The following is a 24469-nucleotide window of genomic DNA, read 5'->3' as shown; positions in this document are numbered from 1 at the left end:
GCGCAAGATCCAAATGTCGATTTGGATTTGGGTTAGAGAATACGGTTTTTAGCGCCCTGTCCAAATGGAACCGATCCAAACGTTTAGATAAAGGCTCGATAGAAAGTTCGAGTTTACTTCGTTTAGTTTAGCTAAAGTGTCGTGGAGGGGTCGGATACTTCTGAATTTAATCTGTGGGGTGGGATACTTCCGAATTTTTATCTGTGCGGTCGGATACTTCAGAATTTGTATCTGTGGCGTCGGCTAGTTCTTAATTTGCGTTGTTTGAAGTTAGTAATTTCAGATTAATGCCTCTGGCTATATTAGTGCTTATCTTAGGTTAATATGGGATGGCACTACTATATATCTTTAATCTATTGGGTCCGCTACTTCTGTATCTGCGGGGTCGGCTACTTCTGTGTTTTCGGGGTCAGCTACGTCTGTATTTATGGCGTTGGAAGTCAGTAAGTAAAAGTGCGATTCGCATTTAGTTAAATATTTATGTCCATTTTATGTATATGCTAATTAAGTAGATAAAGATGCGGCTTCTTTTATAGCCCAGCCCTTGGGTCACCTTGTTCTTTGACTTACGTTGAAAAAATGAGGCACAGTGGATAATTTAGAAACATCAATAAAGGGCACTTTATGTCCTTCGTAAATTGTCCTGAAAAAGTAAGTTTATAAATGACCATCAGTAATGGTAAAGTGGGGGTTCTACATAACGGGGTGCAAAAATCCCATGTTAATCCTATGGGGTTTTCACCCCGACGGTTTTTACCGGATAATCTATGCCGTTGATTGTTCGTCATTCGCCGGAAGAAGCCGTTTAGTTCTTCCCGTCAAAGGGTTTATGCTTAAGATAGGACGGGAGAGGTTTCACATTATCGCGGCTACACTCGACGGACGATTCAATTTTGAGGTTCTATAGATTAACGTGTTAGGTATAGGCTTTCTTTAGATGGACCGTGCCGTCGATGGTTCGTTTAGTTTCCCCATGATTAGGCTTAAGAAATAGGACGGGAGGTGTTTCTCTTTAACGCGGCTACACTCGACGGTCGATTCAATTTTGAGGTATTCTATACATTAACATGCGGTGTTCAGGCTTATTTTCCTTTATACCCAGCTTTCTCATTGCTATTGACGAGAGAGAATACGGTTATTCAGTTCATCTCGATCGCACAGTTTCTCCGAGATTTTCAACACCTTATTTTCATTATGGAAAGTAAAGATTTCATCGTCATGGGTTACAAACAGGGTATATTATCCCCTCGAAAGATTAAGCTTACTCTTAATTACTTAAATGAACAAAAACGCTGGTATAAAAGGGGTGAGTTTCAAGTCGTATTCATTGTACCAACGATATTGAACGATTCAAGATGTAAGTGTAGGCGAGCTATTTAGCGATATTGGGATATGTTTTAATGATATTTATATTAAGGTTCACCGCCAAAGTATTTCCTATTTCAATCGGCAAAGGAATCAGTATAACACCGGACTGTGAAATTCAGCTAGGCTCTTTGGATGGGAGTTCACTAATTACTTTGACTGAGGACGAATTCCAGGAGCTATACCGAGAGCGTAGAGAAATCACGTCCTTCTTGGACAACGAGTCGGTTGCCCCGTCATCGTGGTTTTTCGAGGGATCTCAAACAAAACGGGTTGACTTATCCATATTTCAAGGCATTAGGATCGTTAGTGTTCGAGAAATGCATCTAGGTAGTGGTGTGAATTACGGGAAATACTTCCCTACGAAAGTCGGTTTCACCGTTTCAAAACCACTCTGGCTATCATTATTGGATAAATACGACGAAGTAACAACGTTTCTAGGTGAGGCTAAACGGGTTCACGAGAAAATTCAGAAACGTGTGCTAGACCAGTTAAGGGAAACAATTTCTAAAACTTGTGATGGATGTGAGTGGGATAATCCCTCTCAAATAAAACACGAATGCATAATGTGTGACTGGAATACACGTGTGGAAATGAATTTTACATTAGCAATGAGTAAAATGAGTTATTCCGAGATTACAAAAGACTTTACCGCGAATACATTTCTGGATGAAGAATTCTGCGAATATATGCTTTGTAATAATAAGACTCTCGAGATATTTCTTTGAATGCGCACTATATCATACTCATGAAGTCGCCTCGTGATAAACAACAATTGAGTACAATTGCCAGACAGATGTTCCCTGAAAACTGGCGTTTCGTTGTTGACGCCTATCGAGACGCGACGAGTAGCCCCTTCGGTTATCTACTACTTGATATGAATCAGCGATGTCCGGAGAACCACCGAGTTAGAACCGGAGTATTTCCTCACGAGTCGGGTGTCGCGTACGTCCCCAGGGTATAAATTAGAAAGCCTCTCCAACGATGCGACATTCTACAAGAATGACTTACGCTGTTCACTCGCAAAAAGATCTGCTCTCTGTCTTAGCTAAATCGAAACGTGGTCAGAGGCGAATTTTACTGAAAAGTGCCAAGAAATCATTAATCGACGCCATATCAGAGTGTGTACATAATACATTACAAGGAAGAGTAAAATTAAACGAGTCTCAAAAAGCTCGGTTAGCCAAACATTCGGGGAAACTAAGGAAGATTGCCAGTAAAAAACTATCCTGGAAACGTAAACGCGCCAATTTCAATAACACTTCTATAAAAAATTTCTTAATTTACATTTTTACCTACGGATTAGATTGTAGGAAATGGAGTGTTCTTTTGATGGGGTGAATTCAAGTTTTAAGAAAAACGTGGCTGGTATATAAACCCGGAAGAACCATAATTATTTCATTCTGAGGTTCAATCTAGTAAGCTAAGTAATTGTTTTATTCTGTGCTTCAATCTAGTAAGCTAAGTAATTGTTTTATTCTGTGCTTCAATCTAGTAAGCTAAGTAATTGTTTTATTCTGTGCTTCAATCTAGTAAGCTAAGTAATTGTTTTATTCTGTGCTTCAATCTAGTAAGACAAATAATAATTTAAAACTATGTTTTCGTGTGACGTATGTGCTAAACAATTTAAAGGAAAATATACGTTAACGAGACATACTCGCGAACAGCATGATGGGGTGAAATATACCTGTGATATGTGCGGGGGAAAGTTTCGCGCGTGTAGGAAATCTTAGGCGTCATTCTTGTATACACTATGCAGAACTGAAGGAATCATCGGGTGAAACGCCAACCTCCGCCGAGGATGCTTTTTCCGACGGTGCCGAGGAGATGTTAGCCCTAGGTGATGCGGTTCTTAGTGCTCGATATACGCCTAAAGATTGTCAATCTGACTTCGAACTTTTTATCACGCCACTTATCCTTAGTTTGATTAAGTATTTGAGTGGACAGTTACTAAAAAGAAAAGGGATAAAGTGGAATATTTTAATTCGAGTTCGCTATGCTAAAGTTCTGAACAACGGTGATGAAGTTGAACACATTCCGTACATCCGAAGTAAAACGCAAACGACTCTATTAGCAGACCAGTTTCAAAATCAGATGGACGAATGTGTACAACAAATTACGCATCAAATGCATGAATTCCAGGAATTAGGAAGTAATTGGGTTATCGACCGTATTTTGTATCTCCAAGTGGATGTTATAAAGTATTTACCCCTAGTCGGTGGATCCTATATAAGAACCCACGATAGAATTCGTGATACAAATAGCGTGCTCAGTATAAAGTCTGACGATGGAATGTGTTTTAAGTGGGCATGCTTAGCCCACCTTCATCCGGTCGATCAAAACGCGAATCAAGTTTCAAAGTATAAACAGTACGTGAATGAACTAAACTGCTCGGACATTAGTTTTCCTTTTACACTCAACTCTCACAACTTAAAGAAATTTGAGGTGAAAAACAATCTCTCGATTAACGTGTATGCCTGGGAGAAAGAAGTTTTTCCTCTCTATATTAGCGCTGAGAGCGTGATCGAAGAATGGGAAATCGACCTTCTTCTTTTATCTGACGGTGAAAAAAAAACATTATCGCCTCATCCGAAGTCTCAGTAGACTTTTGTCCCACTTCACATCTCACAAAAGTCGCATTCACGTGTGTAGACGATGTCTTCACAGATTTTCGGGGTTAAACGCGAAACGAAATTACTCCGAGCACGTTAAAAATTGCTCAATCCATGATCCGCAAAGAATTAAAATGCCTCACAAAAACCCCGTCCTTTCTTTTGACAAGTTTGAATGGATGCAAAAGGTAAATATTTTCTATTTTAAAAATATTTCCCTTATCTTAGTTGATATCATTTATAGTGTTCATTCATAATTTACGCTGATTTTGAGAGCATTTTAAATCGATATCAAACTCGTGCAAACAACGCGACTATCTCTTCTACCACGAAACTTTCGGAACACATCGCCTGTGGATTCAGCTACGTTGTGATAGGCCCAAATGGTGCGTCACTAAATTCTTATCTTTAAGACTTTCTAACAATAATATTTAGGAGAGCCTAGTGCGCCCGTAACGTATCGAGGTTTAGACACCGTCCAAATTTTTATCGAGAGTCTGATGATGGAGGTGGAAACCATAACCGAGGTCCTGGAACAGAATATTCCAATGAATCTAACCCCTAGCGAATTGGAAATTAGTAAGAGGGCAACCCACTGCTACATTTGCAGGAAAATTCTCACTGATGAGGACTACGGTGTGAATGATCATTGTCATCTGACCGAGAAGTTTTTATTTATTACTTAATTTCTTTGTTCCGTATTTAATTTCCCCTGATTTTAAGCCGCTTCCGAGGTCGGGCGCACAATAGCTGCAACCTCAAAATGCGACTAGGTAAGAAAATCCCCGTGATTCTACACAACTTATCTCGGTAAGTTAATTCTCCATTCTTAACAGCGATCATTTTAACTGTTATTTCTCTTTAAAGGTACGATTCCCATCTCATCCTTCAAAAGATTGGTCTTTCCAAGGAGGAGAAAATAACGGTCATCCCTAACAATACCGAGACCTATATCAGTTTCGGGTTTGGGAGATTACAATTCCTAGATTCGATGCGATTTATGGGGGCTTCGCTGGACACCCTTGTTCAAAATTTAGCTACTGGTGGAATTGATAAATTCAAGATCCTTAGCGCGTCATATAACCCCGAGGAAGTAAATTTAGCTCTCAAGAAGTTGTCTTTTCCATATGATTATATGGATTCTATGGAACGATTTGAGGAAACAAAACTACCGTCGAGAGAGGCCTTCTATAATACATTAACTGATGAGCCTATCTCTGGGGCAAGCTACCAGCATGCGTGTGAAGTCTGGGAGAAATTTGGAATTAAGACTTTAGGTAATTTTTGCCTTTTAAGGGGAGATGATATTTTAATATTTATAATTTTCAGGTGATCTACATGACACATATGTCCAAATTGACACATTACAATTAGCATGTGTGTTCGAAGAATTCAGGACAATGTGTCTCGATTTCTATCGATTAGATCCTGCTCACTCGTATACCGGACCTGGCTTGGCTTGGCAGGCTGCGCTGCTGATGACGGATGTAAAGTAGGATTTGCTCTTAGACCCGGATATGCATCTATTCATTGGTAATTAATTTGAATATGTTTTCATTTATGATATTTACAAATTTCTACGTTAAGAAAGGGGTATACGTGGCGGTGTGAGTCTAATTTCCAACCGTTTTGCCAAGGCTAATAACAAGGATTTGCCGAACTACGATCCATCCAAGCCTAGTAACTACATCGTATATCTCGACCTAAATAATTTATACGGACGGTAATTTATGGATTATTAATAAGCTAAAATGTTCTTATAATCTTATTTTCAATGTCTACAATAGGTACCGTTATGAAGGACTATTTACCCATGAATAACTTCAATTGGATTGATGAGGACAGTGATATTTTAGCTCATAGCAAGACGCCCGACCTTCTGTCTTATACCGAGAAGACCATTCTGAACACGCCAGATGATTCACCCCACGGATTCATTCTCGAGGTGGATTTGGAATACCCCAAGGAATTACACCGTTCCCATAATTGCTATCCGCTAGCACCAGAGACGAGGAAAATAACCACCGATAAGTTTTCCTCATACTATAAATCTTTGATGGAAAAGAATGGACTCCCCCTGAAAGACACTCTACCAAAACTCGTGCCTAGTCTGGATAACAAATGCAACTACGTCATACACTATAGGAATCTAAAATATTACCTTTCGAAGGGTCTAAAATTAACCAGGGTACATAAAATATTATGGTTTAACCAAGGCCCTTCGTTAAGCCCTTACATAGATTTCAATACGGAGAAACGGAAAAACGCTACTAATTCATTCCAGCGCGACTATTTCAAACTGATGAACAATAGGTAACCAAAAGGCTAATCAATATTCATTATCTTTGTTATTAATTGGACGTCTAACAGCGTTTTCGGTAAGACCATGGAAAATCTACGGAATCGAATAGATTTCCATCTCGTACAAACCGAGGAAAGAGCGGTTAAAAAAGCATCATCACCGGCCTTCCAAAAATTCATTATGTATCATAATGAATTGGTCGGAATCCAGATGGTTAAGAAAACTTTAACCCTAAATCGACCCATTTACACTGGCTTCTCAATATTAGATCTTTCCAAATTATTTCTATATCGATTTCACTACGATTTTATTAGAGAGAAATACGGAGATAAGGCCATTCTTCAATTTACTGATACTGGTTTGTTTATTTATCTTAAACCTACTCCTCCTACCCCCACTAACTTTATCTTCAATTCATAGATAGCTTAATGTACGACGTAAAGACCTTAGACGTATACGCTGACTTAAAGGAGCACGCAGATCGGTTTGATTTCTCCGGTTATCCGAAATCGCACCCTCTTTTCAGCGATGTGAATAAGAAGGTCCTGGGCAAGATGAAATATGAGATGGATGGAGTGATAATAAAGGGTAATATTTCCGAAAAAAATTATTTTCTTAATCATGTTTACACCTCTGCCCTTATTAGAATTTGTAGGGTTAAGACCTAAGCTTTATTCTATTCTATCCGAAAACGGTGAAAAGAAAACCGCAAAGGGAATCTGTCGCCGCGTCGTCAAACGATCAATTCATCACGCTGATTATCGGAAATGTTTATTTGGCGAAGAAGAAACGACGTGCAGTATGAAAAGGATTGTGAGCACTAAACACAATCTTCGTACAGTTCACCAAACCAAAAAGGCGTTATCCGCTTGTGATAACAAAAAATATATCCTCCCAGGAGGAGTGCACACCCTGGCATATGGGCATTTCTTTATCGAAAAATTTAACCAAAAATGTAAAGAATTAATTATTAAACCGTGATAAACTTGAAATTACAATTTTATTGAAATTTTTTATACATAAATTATTTTATCATATTATCGCTGGCGTTTTTATCCGTAGAAAACCTATATATAGTGGATGTAATATAGGCGTGCTCTAGAGTCAGAAGATGACCACGAAATTTGAAAATAAACTTTATTTTGAAAAAATTGCTTAAATATGATACGCTTTAGATATGATTCATACTCCTTTTCAGTCTTATTATATGATTATTGAAGCGCTTCGCGATCTTCAGATCATTTTGTCGCTGCCTCCGGGAAAACCCATCCAAAAAGCTTTTCGTACTTTTCTTCGAACTTCTATGTATAATATACAAGGCACTGTATTGACCGCAAACTTTACTATCTAGACTTTGTAGCTGTCTCCCCCCCCCATATGACCATTTCTTACAATGTTCCAATAAAAATAATCTTACACTAGGTATAAAATATGGTGGTAAGCCGTAGCTATCGAAATAGTAACCAACACGTAGGGCATCTATATAGATGGAAACCCAGTGTGACCCCCTTCTATTGTGCTGGTCAAAGTTTATGATGAGAGACAAGGGATATTGGGAAACCTTATGAGGTAGCCTATCCGAAGCAAAAACACCCATAAAACTCGGGGTTTTTGATAAGGCGTAATTTAGATCTACTGTGTTTGTTGCTGACATTAATAATCGACAATCACGTTTCTATTTTTATCAACTTGAATCAAGCTTTGAAACTCGGCGTAAACGATGCAAACAACAGCTTCGGGTAAGGCGGTCGCAAAACCTAGATCCAATCGTAATTGACCTTGTTTAACAATATTCCAGAAGTTGGAATCACTAGCCGAAATATCAGGGGTCAAATCGAAGGCATATAAGGTGTACCCGTTAGCGTACTCGAAAAGGGATATATCGTTACCGTCGTCCTTATAATGAATATTACACCCTGAAAACAAGGTGTGGTACTCTCTCATAAACAATTTTTTAGTAAAATTCGGTGTTAAGGCTTTAGAAGGTATCTGATCGTTATCCACATACAAAGCTAAATGATTCAAATTGTAATTTTTAAAGTTAAAAGGGTTATGGGTGTAGCTACCCTTGAACGCCTTGTTGGAAACTAGACCGATTATGACGCGAGTAGGGAGGGCACCTAGATATATATTGTCGAAACTCTGCGTGTACGCTGACAAAGTTTTCGTTTTTATCTCGGTACGCGTAAAGTTATACTGGGCAGCACCTCTAGCGAGAGCAGCTTCATGCGCCAATAATATTTTAGGTGCCAGTTTAACCTTGCGTACATTTATCCCATCTTCTTTAAGCAATATTTTGCAACCCTTGAGGGTTGCGGTCTCTTTAAAAATCAGCACAAAGTCATCTTTGTTTCTCGAGAAGCTCATTTTAACATCCACAGCATTCACCAGATATTCGGGTACATTAAACATATCGCTAAATACGGGACAGTAAAATTCGATATCAACAGATTTTTCGACGGCTTTCTGACAAGGAAACCGCTGCCGGTTAGATCATCCATCTTACCCGCCTCGTCTTTAGCCCAACCAGCGCAAGACAAATGCGTATTTTTAGCGGATAGTCCATAGTTTAGAAGGGATTCGATGTAAGCGCGGAATGAGTAGTTGTTTGCCGCCGGCGTTACGAGGGTGGAACCAAAATAGATTTCACAATTTCGCCATAAGGAGTGAGCCGCGTTATTTACGAGAGCCACCACAGCATCGTCCGGTAGAATCCCGCCGTCATCTTTGGTCACACTTAACCGGGTGTAATGCATTGTTTGGGCTAAATCCATGTAATAATCCCCGTTTCCGGGGATGTGGTATTCGACGGTAGAGCTGTCATTGAGCGCTGATAGAGGTTTATACCAGGTCCATTGTCCGTGTTCTATACTTGTCTGGGTAGGTGTTGAACCAAAAATATCGAGTTCACTCTTTAGGGCTTGAACGGAGAGCATTTTTGTCGCGAGAAAATGTCGCGTGGTTTCTTCTTTGCTCCCTTGAGAGTAACTGATAGTCTTTTCAGGTTGAGTCTCTTTATAACGCCCGACCCTTTCTGAGGGTTGACGATATTGTCCATAGTCTCGTTAAATCGACGCTTGGCAGCCGATTTTATATTCTGTTCTTCCGGCTACATCGCCTAATATTTTATATCCCGTCGTAGCGGCTTTAACGCCTAGATATTTAGCGTCTTTAACTAATAACGGTCTGGCCCATCTAAACAAGCCCTTGAGCACGCCCCCTACCCCGTGGCCTTTTTGGTGTGGTCTACCAGAAAAAACGCTTGAAACTCCCCCACCCACCTGGTCAAGGTAATACGACCGGTACTCGCAACGATGACCTAAGACGTCTGGTTTTGGCATGGTCTAAAATGTAGTTTACAGGTTGTCTGTCCGAACTCGAATGCCGTCGGTTGACCTAAACTCGTTCTTATATCTATTTCTAACGTCTCGAAATAACGTTTAGCAACTTTAACATAGTGAGGTGAATCGAACGTTTTAGTGACTATAGAGCCATGGGGTTTATCTTCAACACCGACAATACGAAGTAATGGCGCTATCGTATCGCCTACCAGTTCATTGCTTACTATATCGGAATAGACAAATAGCTGATCCGGTATGAAGTAATTTAATCTGGCGGGTACGTCACTTCTTAAATTTATCTCGGATTGATCGGGAGGGCAACTAATAGGCTTAAGATCTTCGTTATAACCGAGGAGTTTAGATAGGACCGGGGAAAAGGCTATCGACGTGTTTCGTCTTGCAAATACAACCACGTGATTGGTGAGGGGGTCGCTGATAAAAGAAAACCGAGATGCGTATTCCCACGACTCGAGGCTGTGGTACAGCTGTTTCAATAGCACGGGTAAACTGATATAATAGCCGCCGGGTATGGTGAATATATCCCCTATGGGGTGGGTTTTTCTACAGTATCAACATAATTCACTACACCACCACTCTTAAAAACAGCTCTGGATCTAGGATCCGTAGCTTGAGGATGAACCGTCGGTTTTTTAGGAGATATTTCAGTAACCGCTAACTCCATGTAACCTTCGCCTTCCTTAACATTATGAAAGGATACTGGATATATTATCTCAACTAGAGCAACCTCCCAATGTCCCCCCTCCAATTGTATACATTTTGATAGTTTGGTAGAGTAACAGGCTGTGGTATTATCGTAAATTTGCATACTAGCATTGCTAGGAAGCGTTACGTAGAAGGGAGACTGCATCTTGAGCATAAATCCAACTAGACATGGACTCCGGGTATCCCAACCACTTTACAAAAATCTCTCTTTGTTTGTTTCGAGTACGTCGACGTAAAACCTTCTCGATCCTGTACGTTACGGGTTTATCTATCGACTGGAGCTCCCTAGCATAAAACACACCTTTTATAGGATGTTCATCTAAATCTTCCAATCTGAATACAGGTGGGTATCTGTCTATTTTCCCAATAATCTTAAAAACTTCCATTGTAAAGTTATGTTCATACCCTTTCTCGAAAACCATCTTGTTACGAGAAATTCTAACATAGTCCCCGACTTTAAAATCTATTGTATTAATACCCGCGACTTTCTGTTTAAAGTATTTTCCGTAGATAGTGTCAAAAACTTGATGTGCGTTAGTTTCCGTAACCTCGGAGGGAGCAATTTTTATGGTTGAGTGGAAGGAATTATTATATGCCTGAACCAAAGCCGACAATACATCCACATATCTCTTGGTATTGTTGTGCGTAAAATACCTATACATACGTCCCTTTAAAGTTTGATTAAAGCGTTCCACTAGACAAGCCTTTATATCGTCGTCCTCGGTGGTAAAAAATGCCACCCCTTTCTCCTTTAAATAAGCCTGAAAAATCTTATTCTTAAACTCTGTCCCTTTATCCGTCTGTAACTTTGATGCTAGTGTATCCTTAAATATTGACTCGAATGCGGATACCATCTCTACCCCAGTTTTTGTTTTCATGGGGATTGCCCACGCCTTTCTACTGAAACAATCAATCACTGTTAAAATATAATTATAACCATCGTTATATTTAGCTAAGGCTCGCATATCATTTAAATCCGCCTGGTATTGCTCGTCTATATGGTGAACCATAACCTTGTTACGTTTGAACTTTCTAAAACCTTTTTGTGTAAAGTATAAGAATCCCTACCCTTTAACCAATTTAACACTTGTTGTCTGGAGACCCCCGAGGGTTTCGCTGCCAAGTATAACTTTTCCACCCCTCCATAACTGGCTTCGTGAGATGGATTAAAATAAATTCCTTCTAGGATTTCGGAGACATTTTGTAGGGGAGCCATGGGACTCCTATCAGTCCAACCTTTTTAATCTTTTTCACCGTAGTCTTTTTCTTAGTGGGGGATTTGGAGATAGCAGATAACGGGTTATTTGCAAGAGGTAGCCTAGTCTTTTTTACCGATGATGTTCGATTATGCGGTTGGAACCACTGTGGAGCATGTTGAGCTAGCAAGTTCGTTATGGCGTAAAATCCTCTCGGTTTGGTGTTTGAGTGCGATGTAGGTCTGACAAATTCTAAAACAATATCCCTAATATCCGATCCTGGCACTATAGAATTTTTAACAACTACTTCTCCGTTAGCTAACCACCTAAGCTGACCAGGGATATTTTCAATATGATCAACTAACTTCTGAACACGGGCTATATACTTAAGAGGAATATCATCCATCCACGCTACGTTTAAACTCGATCTAGGGTTGTTCTCTAACAATATCTGCTTCGGTTGCTTGGCTATAGTATGTAGATTAGTGTACCGTTGTAGAGTCTGCTCGTACAGACGCAATTTTGAACTATCATCCAAATCCTTTCGAACTAGAATAGAATTCATATCACCGTCTAAAGCCGTTACCACCTGCTTTTGAGGGTGGGGGAAGGGATCATCTTTGAGCGTCTCGCTAGGGACGAGTAACATTTTCTGGGCGTACTGCATAATTATGAATTATTTCCGGCTATCGCGCTGATAATCGTAAAAACGAGAGGGGAAGAGGAACGAGAAAAATGCACACCCGTCTTGAACTAGAATGGCGCGTTTACGTTTCCAGGATAGTTTTTGACTGGCAATCTTCCTTAGTTTCCCCGAATGTTTGGCTAACCGAGCTTTTTGAGACTCGTTTAATTTAACTTTTCCTTGTAATATATTATGTACACACTCTGATATGGCGTCGATTAATGATTTCTTGGCTTTTTTCAGTAAAATTCGCCTCTGACCACGTTTCGATTTAGCCAAGACAGAGAGCAAATCTTTTTGCGAGTGAACAGCGTAAGTCATTCTTGTAGAATGCCGAATCGTTGGAGAGGCTTTCTAATTTATACCCTGGGGACGTACGCGACACCCGACTCGTGAGGGAATACTCCGGTTCTAACTCGGTGGTTCTCCGGACATCGCTGATACAGTTCAGGGAACATCTGTCTGGCAATTGTACTCAATTGTTGTTTATCACGAGGCGACTTCATGAGTATGATATAGTGCGCATTCAAAGAAATATCTCGAGAGTCTTTAGATTGGTGAAATAAGTTTTGAGTGATGAAAATTACGCTCAGATTTCTGTGATGACTACCTTTAGTAAATAGGGAACCGATCTGCCCCTTGTTTTCAGACATTAGATCGTCGATTATAAGGAGACAGGGTTTACTATCGTTATATTCAGTTAAATTTGGTAATCCCTCCTTGAAAATAACTTTGCCTTTCAATTTATCAAAAAACGGCTGCCATTCTCCGTAATACTAATGAATCTCCCTAAATTTAGGTGAGAACATTACATCCCGATACTCAATTAGTTTGAGAACCAGTTGAGTCTTACCGGATTGGGATGGACCAGCCAAGATGGCGTTAAATGTATGGTAGAATGGATACATGACCGAATCTCCCTAGCGTCAGCGAATAAATGGCCTAAGTCAAACGGGTATTCGCTTATACAAACCCCTCCGGTACAGGAATTTCTAAACGTTCGATTTTATGACGGTTTAGGTTATTATAAACCATCGTTTTTAAGTAGAGAATTTAATTTCATCTCCAAAGAAGCGTTCATCGAGTTTTGAAAAACTCTATCGAAATCGGTCATTTGTGAAATGAATTTCCCATAGGATTAACCCTATTTTGCGAAGATGTTGTCACCTAAAATCGAACGTTTTGGTTTTAAAAACTTGAATATAAACGGTCGTTTAGAAAAACTTCTAATCTAACTGTTTCGTGGTAGAAAAATTCGCCGCAAACGATCGGTTTTGAGGAAGTATTTGCAAAAATTCATAAACCTGTAGTACCCTTATTTCAAGTGTGACAATTATTTATTATCGTGTGATATCTTCTGATTTTTTAATAGTAATTTTTTCGATTTACAAGCAATATTTCAAAGCATATATTCGCAGAATTGTACATCCAGAAATGTATTCGCGGTGAAGTCTTTTGTAATCTCGGAATAACTCATTTTACTCATAGCTAATGTAAAATTCATTTCCACACTTGTATTCCAGTCACACATTATGCATTCGTGTTTTATTTGAGAGGGATTATCCCACTCACATCCATCACAAGTTTTAGAAATTGTTTCCCTTAACTGGTCTAGCACACGTTTCTGAATTTTCTCGTGAACCCGTTTAGCCTCACCTAGAAACGTTGTAACGTCGTCGTATTTATCCAATAATGATAGCCAGAGTGGTTTTGAAACGGTGAAACCGACTTTCGTAGGGAAGTATTTCCCGTAATTCACACCACTACCTAGATGCATTTCTCGAACACTAACGATCCTAATGCCTTGAAATATGGATAAGTCAACCCGTTTTGTTTGAGATCCCTCGAAAAACCAAGAAGACGGGGCAACCGACTCGTTGTCCAAGAAGGACGTGATTTCTCTACGCTCTCGGTATAGCTCCTGGAATTCGTCCTCAGTCAAAGTAATTAGTGAACTCCCATCCAAAGAGCCTAGCTGAATTTCACAGTCCGGTGTTATACTGATTCCTTTGCCGATTGAAATAGGAAATACTTTGGCGGTGAACCTTAATATAAATATCATTAAAACATATCCCAATATCGCTAAATAGCTCGCCTATACTTACATCTTGAATCGTTCAATATCGTTGGTACAATGAATACTACTTGAAACTCACCCTTTTATACCACCGTTTTTGTTCACTTAAGTAATAAGAGTAAGCCTAATCTTTCGAGGGGATAATACACCCTGTTTTGTAACCCATGACGATGAAATCTTTACTTTCCATAATGAAAATGAGGGATTGAAAATCTCGGAGAAACTGTGGGATCGAGACGAACTGAATAACCGTATTCTCTCTCGTCAATAGCAATGAGAAAGCTGGGTATAAAGGAAATTAAGCCTAAAACCACATGTTAATCCATAGAATACTTCAAAATTGAATCGACCGTCGAGTGTAGTCGCGTTAAAGAGAAACACCTCCCGTCCTATTTCTTAAGCCTAATCATGGGGAAACTAAACGAGCCATCGACGGCACGGTCCATCTAATGAAAGCCTATACCTCGCACGTTAATCTATAGAACCTCAAAATTGAATCGTCCGTCGAGTGTAGCCGCGATAATGAGAAACCTCTCCCGTCCTATCTTAAGCATAAACCCTTTGACGGGAAGAACTAAACGGCTTCTTCCGGCGAATGACGAACAATCAACGGCATAGATTATCCGGTAAAAACCGTCGGGGTGAAAACCCCATAGGATTAACATGGGCTTTTTGCACCCCGTTATGTAGAACCCCCACTTTACCATTACTACCATCAGTTAGCAGCCAATGCATTTTGATTCTTGTTGTTCGGATATTTGTTTTTGAATAATATTGAATTAGAAGATTTCTATACGAAACCCGGTTTGATTAATCGAATATTTAAGGAATATACAAAAATTCCGCTATTTATTGTTAAAAATTTCGAATAATCGTCAGAAACAATTATGATTCGTTTGTCCCAATTACTCGAATCTAAATAAAAGTAGTTTGACAAATACTTTTTGATGAGCGATTGTTTTAAATAGTCCTCCATGATTTTGCACCATGACGCTTGGCTTTAAATCTCCCATGATTCCTGTCAATAAATATTGAAGTTTCAAAGCTATCAGGAAAAAAATTACAACTGAAACTCGCTAGTGAATCTTGAAAAACTCACCGCAATGGTCGTCACATTTACAGGAGTCTCTGGGCTTACCTATAATAATTGATTAATGTTCAAATCGACGACAAACAGTTAAGATTTGAAAATACAACTTCTAGATACTTGTATTTAAATATCGATAATTTCCCGGAAACTCCATTTCGCTCAGCAACATTTTCGGCTCCGCTTAAATCCTAGCTTGAAGTACAAGTATTCGTCTATAATCGTTAATAAATTAACAGAATTATTACAAAACGTTTGTTCGGCATCTGTTCTTTCTGAACTCGTAGCATGTGGAGTTTTGAGGCAGTTCGTAAATTACTAAGCTTTAACTTCTGTTGTTACCTCTCCGAGTGACGATGTCGTCACGGAGAGTTATTACACTGGACGTGTCTGTCACCGCGTTCGCATTTGGCAACTCCAAGCAAACGCATTCGGAGAGAGCAATTTTTGGCTTCTACTCCCATCGTTTAGATTAAGAAGTACGCGGCGATCGGCTAGGGTTAAGAGAAACGTTTCGCTTCCCAATGGCTGTGCTTCCACCAAAGCTTCACGCAATTGCAGGTATTCTTATAAATCATTGTTAATCCTTATTTGTTAAAGCCTTATATACGCTAAAATTTCCAAAAATTGTTAAAGAGGAATGCGCTAGAATTCAAACGTCAGCATTAGCTATGTTTAAAATTATTTTATGAATGAAGTTTCCAGTACCGATATAACTAGAATTAAGGTAAATTAGTGACAATTAAATTATGTTAATTATATTTATTTAATTATTTAAGAAAAACCTCTTAATTTGGTCTCAACTCTGAGAGGTTTCTTTGGTTTCCCAAATTGTTGTTAACCGTTCTCTGCCACAGTTACTTGAGTACTGGAAAACAAAACAATTAGGAGAAATCTTGAAGCTTGACGCCATTAGAAGAGATCTTAAAGCTTGACGCGATATACAAGTTAAATTAAGTTCTTTGATTATTTTTTTTACACCCTAGGAAATCTGGTCAATATTTACGTAATTAATTTAAACCAAGAACAGAAGATTTTGAACGTAAAGAAGTTTATGATGGACGAGAACACGTTTTCAATGTAAATTTTTAACCATTCTACGATTGGATTCCACCTCAGACCACTTAACCCATGAACAGCTAGGTTTGCTTAGAGCAGCGCCTGACACTAGCGCTGTGGCGGCGGATGTTGGAAGTTTTCCACTAAACCCTAGTAAAATTCGCACCATTTTGTTTTTTAAGGAGTCGAGGTCTACAGTCACCGATATGGGGAGAAAATCTTACCAAATTATAAAAGTGAGTTAAAGTTCATTATTTATTCTAGGAGAGCGATAGCTCTCTTAGATAAGACTTCATACTGACTTTAATGTATAAGGATGGTTTTTTGATTGGTTATAACTTTTTTTGTATCGTATTAACTGTTTTGAAAAAATTCCACAGAACTACAATTCGGACCCTGAATATGTGGGTGTAATTTCAAAGAGATACATTTAATAGTTTATTTTATAAAAAATAAAGTTGCTAAGGGTGGTTTTCATTTCCATAAAAATAATCAGACATTTTGACGAAAACCTCGAAATTTTCCCATAGAAATAACATGGGAAAATATTTTACAGATGACCATTTTGTGGTAGCCGTAATGCAATAACTATTCGTTTGATTGACTTGAAAACGGTTTTAAACGAAAGCCTGGTATTTAGATTTTCAGCTTTCCAATTTTCATTAATTAGATTTGAGTTGAAGTATGTTTAATTTCATATTTTCAAAACCATTCCAATCTGCGATATTGTAGCATGGATAATAGTCAGTTTATGATGTTAGCTATTTGGTCCAATTTTCGTAGTGGTAAAAAAACAAGAGAACCTAAGCTTGTGTTAGCTAACAAGTTAAGTTGGAAAAGTACCCCACACATATATATTAAGTTAACAAGATTACCTACGACTGGTAGTTAAGCAAGAAAAACATGGCGTTTGAGCTCTTGTAGGTGCTTTGTCCGGGTGCTGTTAGGTGCTTGTGGGTGCTTGTGGATACTTGTAGGTGCTTGTGGATACTTGTAGGTGCTTGTGGATACTTGTGGGTACTTGTGGGTTCTTGTAGGTGCTTGTGGGTGCTTGTGGATACTTTTGGGTACTTGTAGGTGCGTGTAGGTGCTTGTGGGTGCTTGTGGGTGCTTGTAGGTACTTGTGGGTACTAGTGGGTGCTTGTAGGTACTTGTGGGTGCTTGTAGGTACTTGTGGGTGCTTGTAGGTACTTGTGGGTGCTTGTAGGTGCTTGTAGGTACTTGTGGGTGCTTGTAGGTACTTGTGGGTGCTTGTAGGTACTTGTGGGTGCTTGTAGGTACTTGTGGGTACTTGTAGGTACTTGTGGGTACTTGTTGGTACTTGTGGGTACTTGTTGGTACTTGTGGGTGTTTGTGGGTGTTTGTAGGTACTTGTGGGTGTTTGTGGGTGTTTGTAGGTACTTGTGGGTGTTTGTAGGTACTTGTGGGTGCTTGTAGGTACTTGTGGGTACTTGTATGTACTTGTGGGTACTTGTATATACTTGTGGTTACTTGTGGGTACTTGTAGGTACTTGTGGGTGCTTGTGGGTACTTTAAGGTACTTGCGGTTACTTGTAGGTACTTGTGGGTACTTGTAGGTTCTTGTGGGTGCTTGTGGGTACTTTAAGGTACTTGCGGTTACTTGTAGGTACTTGTGGGTACTTGTAGGTACTTGTGTTTTGTTGTGGGTGCTTGTAGGTACTTGTGGGTGCTAGTAGGTACTTGTGGGTGCTTGTAGGTACTTGTGGGTGCTTGTAGGTACTTGTGGGTGCTTGTAGGTACTTGCGGGTGCTTGTAGGTACTTGCGGGTGCTTGTAGGTACTTGTGGGTGCTTGTAGGTACTTGTGGGTGCTTGTAGGTACTTGTAGGCACTTGTGGGTACTTGTAGGTGCTTGTGGTTACTTGTGGGTACTTGTAGGTACTTTTGGGTACTTGTAGGTACTTGTGGGTACTTGTAGGTACTTGTGGGTGCTAGTAGGTACTTGTGGGTGCTAGTAGGTACTTGTGGGTGCTTGTGGGTACTTGTAGGTACTTGTGGGTACTTGTAGGTACTTGTGGGTGCTAGTAGGTACTTGTGGGTGCTAGTAGGTACTTGTGGGTGCTAGTAGGTACTTGTGAGTGCTTGTAGGTACTTGTGAGTGCTTGTAGGTACTTGTGAGTGCTTGTAGGTACTTGTGGGTGCTTGTGGTTACTTGTGGGTGCTTGTAGGTACTTGTAGGTACTTGTGGGTACTTGTGGGTGCTTGTAGGTACTTGTGGGTACTTCTGGGTGCTTGTAGGTACTTGTGGTTACTTGTAGGTACTTGTGAGTGCTTGTAGGTGCTTGTGGGTACTTGTGGGTGCTTGTAGGTACTTGTGGGTGTTTGTAGGTACTTGTGGGTGCTTGTAGGTACTTGTGGGTACTTGTAGGTACTTGTAGGTACTTTGCCTCCTCCATAGGATTAACATTACACTAAGTTTTGGAAGCTCGTAACTCTGGTTATATTCTAGGAGAGCGGTACTTCTCTTAGATAAGACTTCATACTGCTCTTAATGTATAAGGAGGGTTTTTGTTTGGATGTAGTCTTTTTGTATTGTATTAATTGTTTCGAAAAACTTCCACAGAACTATAAATCGGGCCCTCAAAATGTGGTTAAAATTTCAAAAAGATCCACCCATTAGTTTATTTTATAAAAAATAAAGTTGCTAAGGGTGGTTTTCATTTGCATAAAATTAGTCAGTGTTTTTGGTGAAAAAGTTAAATTTTCTCATAGAAATAACATGGAGTTTTTCTCAAATTTTGAAATGAAATATTCGTTTGTTACATTTGGGAACGGTTTTAAATCAAAATATAAACCTTTTTCTAGGACCATTTTTAAGCTTTTTGAGAAAAATTAAGTTTAAGTGCTAAATTTCATGTTTTTTAATCTAGCTTTGACTTAAGTTGTTGCAGCCTATATGTACTGTTGGACTTACGTCGTTTTGCCGGGGATAAAGACGAGAAGAAAGCCACTCTTGCACTTACGCTGTTTTACCAAGGACTTTTATCTGATTTTATTCTCTTTCGTTGCAAAAACTGAATGATTTTTTCGTAACGATTACAGGTAATTAAGCTAGATTAATGATTACAGACAATTAAGCTAGATTAACGATTACAGGTAATTAAGCTAGATTAACGAATACATGTAATTAAGCTAGATTGACGATTACAGGTAATTAAGCTAGATTGACGATTACAGCTAATTAAGCTAGATTAGCGATTACAGCTCAAGTAGTGAGGATTGAAGTTATGTAATAGATGCTTGGTCAGTTCAAAAGCTTTAACTAATGAAAGTATAACGCGCTAAAACGTTTTCTCTCCTAAGGTTTTTAAACAATTTTAATTAATATTAAGACTGAAGTAACAGATATTAATCAAAACGCGTCTTGGATTTAATCAAGACCTAAAAAGTATCGATAAGAACAAGGTTAATCACTTGACTGAATGCGCAGATATTGAAACTTTTTTTAATAAAACTTACATGTTTAAGAAAGTAATGTTCCATCACCCTATTCCATTGAATAAACTTACTTTACTGGTAGTAAATTTTTTCCCTCTCAATAATTTGAAAAATTTACTTATCTCGGGGATTTCGAGCACAATTCCATTCCCCGAAAACATTTTATAACTACATTTATTATCACTTTTAAGAGTTTTCGTGTGGAAAATACATACACGAGTACACGTAACAATGACAAAACCATTTAGGGTAGTCTGCTTTAGCCTCTGCTGCGCCAGATACGAAGAAGGAGGATGTATAGTTGAATACCCCCTTGATAGAAGTACGCCTTGTCGCCTTGTGCTATTCTCATGCCTTGTCTCTCGCTGGCCTCGTCACCAAGGCAAGAGCCCACTCAATTACGCGTTAAGCTGCTCGAGAATTCTGTGTGAATTACTTTTTAAGGTATTCGTCAGCAAATAGTAATTGTTTTTGTGAGCATTCCTCGCCTTGAAAACTTTTCTACCAAATGCTACCAGAAGTCTCTGGGGATACTAAAAATACCACATTTACCCGAGATAAGTAAATTTTTCAAATTATTGAGAGGGAAAAAATTTACTACCAGTAAAGTAAGTTTATTCAATGGAATAGGGTGATGGAACATTACTTTCTTAAACATGTAAGTTTTATTAAAGAAAAGTTTCAATATCTGCGCATTCAGTCAAGTGATTAACCTTGTTCTTATCGATACTTTTTAGGTCTTGATTAAATCCAAGACGCGTTTTGATTAATTTATTTTAGCCTCTCTCATCAAAGAGGGTAGAAAGAGGGGGAGTTGAAGCTAGCGGCTTTGGCAAGGCATTTTGGGTGTTCTCGCTTTCATTTTTTATTTATTTGTTATATTTCCCTCCAAATATCCGGTTCACCGTATTTCAACCAATAAGAGGGCAGAGAAAGATGCGCGCGCACACCGGAAGCTTAGAGGTAAAGTTTCAAAGCGAGGAAACTCCAGCCAAGCCTTCTACTCCGCCTCTTTCTATCCTCTTTGCTCTCATTAAAGATTCATAAAGGATCTATCAAGTTAGTTTTTGTAAATATCACTCTGATATTGTTTAACATTAAGCTTTGGTTAAAAAATATTCCGAACTATTACAGACCAATTTTTATTTACGGGATATTTGGCGATAAATGGCGGTCGGTAGACGCGTGAGGGCGCGTGCTACGCATTTTCATTTGTTAACGAGGGTTTAACATGGCTTTGCCTGCCCATGGGTTAGGTGGTCTGAGATTCCGGTATGCTATCGATAGGGCATGTTATTAAAACAGCATTGTCCAAAACGGCTTTTTCATAAACGCGTTTGCCATTATAGCCATTTCTCGTTTAGCGCATTTTGATTACAGCGTTTATATCTTGAGCGTTGTTTCGTATTGTTGAAGGTATAAGTATTAGAGCACGGCATTATCTATCCATTATCCATTAGGATAGGTTAGGTTTGAATAGGTTAGAGTTAGGTTAGTAATATTTTTTTATAAATAACTTTAAAATGTTACGCCTTTTCCAAAATATTGTTGTTTATCTTCATTGACTTCCCAAAATAATATGCCTTTTCCAAAAAATTATATTTTATATTTACTTCCGATATAACATTACTCCTTTTTGCATAATATTGTTCTTTGTTCTATATACTTAATATAATAGAGATTTCCCTTCCTATCAATCATAGTTTGGGCGGAAACGTCAACCGCTGTTTTGGGAAATAGCGCTGTATTGAGAAACGCGGAAACAGCAACCGCGGTTTTGTTTCCACGCGGTTTTGCAAACCGCTGTTTTGGGAACCGCTTTATTCCAAAACGCTCTTTTGAAAACCGCTCAACTACCCGTGAACCTGAGATTCAACTACAAACAGGCTCTCATAGTCTCATTACGTACCTTGGTAAAAACCTAACGTTTGGCCGGTTAAATTTGCTTTTCGACCCGATTTCTAGATTAAACCTATCATGGAAAATCAAAGTAGCTTCAATAAATTGCGATGGCTTCACAAATTTTGGCGGGAAATTTTATTATCGAAGTCAAATGGTTTGGCGCTTTCTCCCAAAAGATTCTTTTTGCCCTTTGTCAAACCTGGCTCCTCGCCAAAGTCCGTCGTCCTTTATTCCGGGAATTATTTTCGTTTCATTCTTTCGTAACAATGAATATTTTGCAAATTGAGTGTTAATTAAACCATAAGCTTTATCGTTACAACCCTTGTCAGTTTTGGGGTTTCCAATCCAAAGGGAAGATAAGAAGTCGTGGATCTTATAAACCCTACAGGGGATTGGAAAGCTGGGTTCATTGGCCATACAAAAAGCAAGACACGGAAAAGGGGGAGAATATGAAGATATAAGGAAAGCTAGTAAACTTCACACTCAAGTGCAACTTTTTAATCTCAGTGACAATAGAAGCACAGTACATAATAAATGTCCCCTGGAAGTTTGGGTCGATTTATAATGACGTATGTGGATGTCATTTCGAAGCAGTAAAGCTTTTTGAATTTAAGCAAAATTTTATTAAGCAAAGCAGTTGAAGATAATTTCGGTGATGACGGCTGCTACTGTTCCTGACAACAGCATGAAAAGCAAGAAGAAAGGAACGAAGACACTACTTAGGTCCAAATTAGTTGCGCTTTTCAACGGTCTCTTCCACATGACTTTTTCAATTAAGTGATGCTTTTGAAATTCGAGATATTTGAAAACTTGCGTTTCGAACAAAGGTTCCAGGCTATAATAAAACAGGCGTCAGGCTCTCGAATCATTCTACGATAAAATAGTAAGGACCTCAGTTGGAGGTTTTCGTGCACTTGCGGTGAGCTTCTCATCCAGGTGGTGTTGAAAATCAGGTGTAGGTACTCGAAGCCAACGTCTTGCTGCGAAAAGTAAAGACTTCCATTGTCCTCCAAGAGCTCGACTTTGTCCTCGGAATCGGACGTCAAGAACTCTGCCATCATCCAAGTCAGATACATGTCTGGTATGATTAAAGCTTTTTCCCCGGATAGAATTGGACGGTATCCGTCAAACGACATATATTCGATAAGACTGGTGAAAATATTCTCCTGATCTTGCGTGCCTAGCCATTCCTTAACTACCGTGTCCTGGGCTGCCTACAAGTACGCACCAATGACGTCAGAAGAATAGAGAACTTAATTAATACGGTAACGCCTATTTACCAAATATTTCAAATTCTCGAGAGTTCCGGCTTCTTCAATCATTGTTGGTGGAATTCCCGATTTGATCAAGTCCGAGAGGGTGTCAATGCAGTTGTAGCTTTCCGTCGAGAACTCTGTCCGCAAGAAACAACTCATGAAAAACAGAATGAAAGTCACTCCGATCAGCCATGACGAAGCCAGCAGACGACTAGTAATGTGGGGTAAAATGGAGGGAATCGCTACAAAATATTAATACGTCTTATTAAAGCGCTAGCCATCCTTCGTTATATGGGAACGCAATCTCTGCTATGCTAATGAGATTCCCAATATGAATCTGACGGATAAATATTTTCAAATGTAAGCAAGTGCTTCAATGCCTTACGTTCGGCGCACAAGAGTGACGCGTTGTTCCAGACATTTTCCAGTGTTTCCTGGGTTATTGCCTTGGCAGCTTTCTTGTTGGACACCGACTTGTACTTGTTGGTTACAATGGAGTGAACGACAAGCAAAAGTGACAGAAGCACCAAGGTTAACCCCGTCAAAATAACCACCTAATTGAAACAAGAATGTAATACAATGAATTGGGCAGTTGAGCAAAGTTTACTTGAGTTTCCATATTTAAGAAGGACAAGGAAGTTGACGTGACTTTCTTCGGGGCGGTGGACACGATTATAGTCTTGGTCATGCGGAAAACCGGAGACGGAGTGAAATGCTCCTGTCTGCCATGGTCGAAAAATGAGCGTGGCATGGGTATCATGATAATATTTCCTTTCTAGAACCATAGTTATGATAAATTATTAATTAATCCATACATCTCTCTTTCACCTACGTTGAAAACATCCGGTGCTGTTAACAGTTTATCAGCGTCAAAAAAGCTAATTTTATGCCCTTCGTAATATACTCTACAAGAAAAGTCCAGAAAATTAAATTTTAGCTCAGACCAACTTACCCATAGGGAGCTACATTTGCTTAGAGCAAAGAGGATAGAAAGAGGCGGAGTAGAAGGCTTGGTTGGAGTTTCCTCGCTTTGAAAGTTTACCTCTAAGCTTCCGGTGTGCGCGCACATCTTTCTCTGAACTCTTATTGGTTGAAATACGGTGAACCGGATATTTGGAGGGAAATATAACAAATAAATAAAAAGGGAAAGCGAGAACACCCAAAATGCCTTGCCAAAGCCGCTAGCTTCAACTCCCCCTCTTTCTACCCTCCTTGGTGGCGGCAAATGTTGGAAGCCTTTCTCCAAACCTTAGTAAAATTCGCGGCTTTTTGTGTTTTAAGGAGTAAAGGCCTCCAGTCACCGATATGGGGAGAAAATCTGACAAAGTTATAAAAGTGAGTTGAATTTTATCTGGGACCACTGCAGTGCTCCCAGCCAAGTCGAGCACTGACGTCCTTTTCCCGAAG

At 39.3% G+C, this 24469-nt stretch overlaps 1 protein-coding gene across 1 annotated transcript; it reads right to left on the bottom strand.

Moving 5' to 3' along the window:
- Positions 1–22332: 22332 nt before the first annotated feature.
- LOC149661034 (uncharacterized) lies at positions 22333–24083 on the bottom strand. Its single transcript, XM_089843848.1, has 6 exons — positions 23895–24083; positions 23670–23837; positions 23448–23616; positions 23087–23304; positions 22698–23020; positions 22333–22641 (listed from the first exon to the last, which is right to left on the bottom strand). Exons 2-6 carry the CDS (start codon positions 23820–23822, stop codon positions 22431–22433), a joined length of 1074 nt encoding a protein of 357 aa, XP_089699974.1. The 5' UTR covers positions 23823–23837; positions 23895–24083; the 3' UTR covers positions 22333–22430.
- Between the last annotated feature and the right edge of the window lie 386 nt (positions 24084–24469).

Source organism: Phalangium opilio, unplaced genomic scaffold, assembly GCF_054372755.1.
Source record: "Phalangium opilio isolate 3A_F unplaced genomic scaffold, DU_Popi_V2 ptg000070l_1, whole genome shotgun sequence".
NCBI lineage: Eukaryota > Metazoa > Arthropoda > Arachnida > Opiliones > Phalangiidae > Phalangium > Phalangium opilio.
The sequence above is the reverse complement of the archived record's forward strand: the minus strand, read 5'-3'. Positions and strand labels throughout refer to the sequence as shown.

Bases quoted from the DNA above. Each gene is read 5' to 3' on its own strand.
- LOC149661034 (XM_089843848.1), bottom strand. From the start codon at position 23,822: ATGATACCCATGCCACGCTCATTTTTCGACCATGGCAGACAGGAGCAT. The intron at 23,617-23,669 runs GTAAACTTTGCT...TGTTTCAATTAG, and splicing joins TCTTAAATATGGAAACTCAA to GTGGTTATTTTGACGGGGTT. The intron at 23,305-23,447 runs GTAAGGCATTGA...AATATTTTGTAG, and splicing joins GTCACTCTTGTGCGCCGAAC to CGATTCCCTCCATTTTACCC.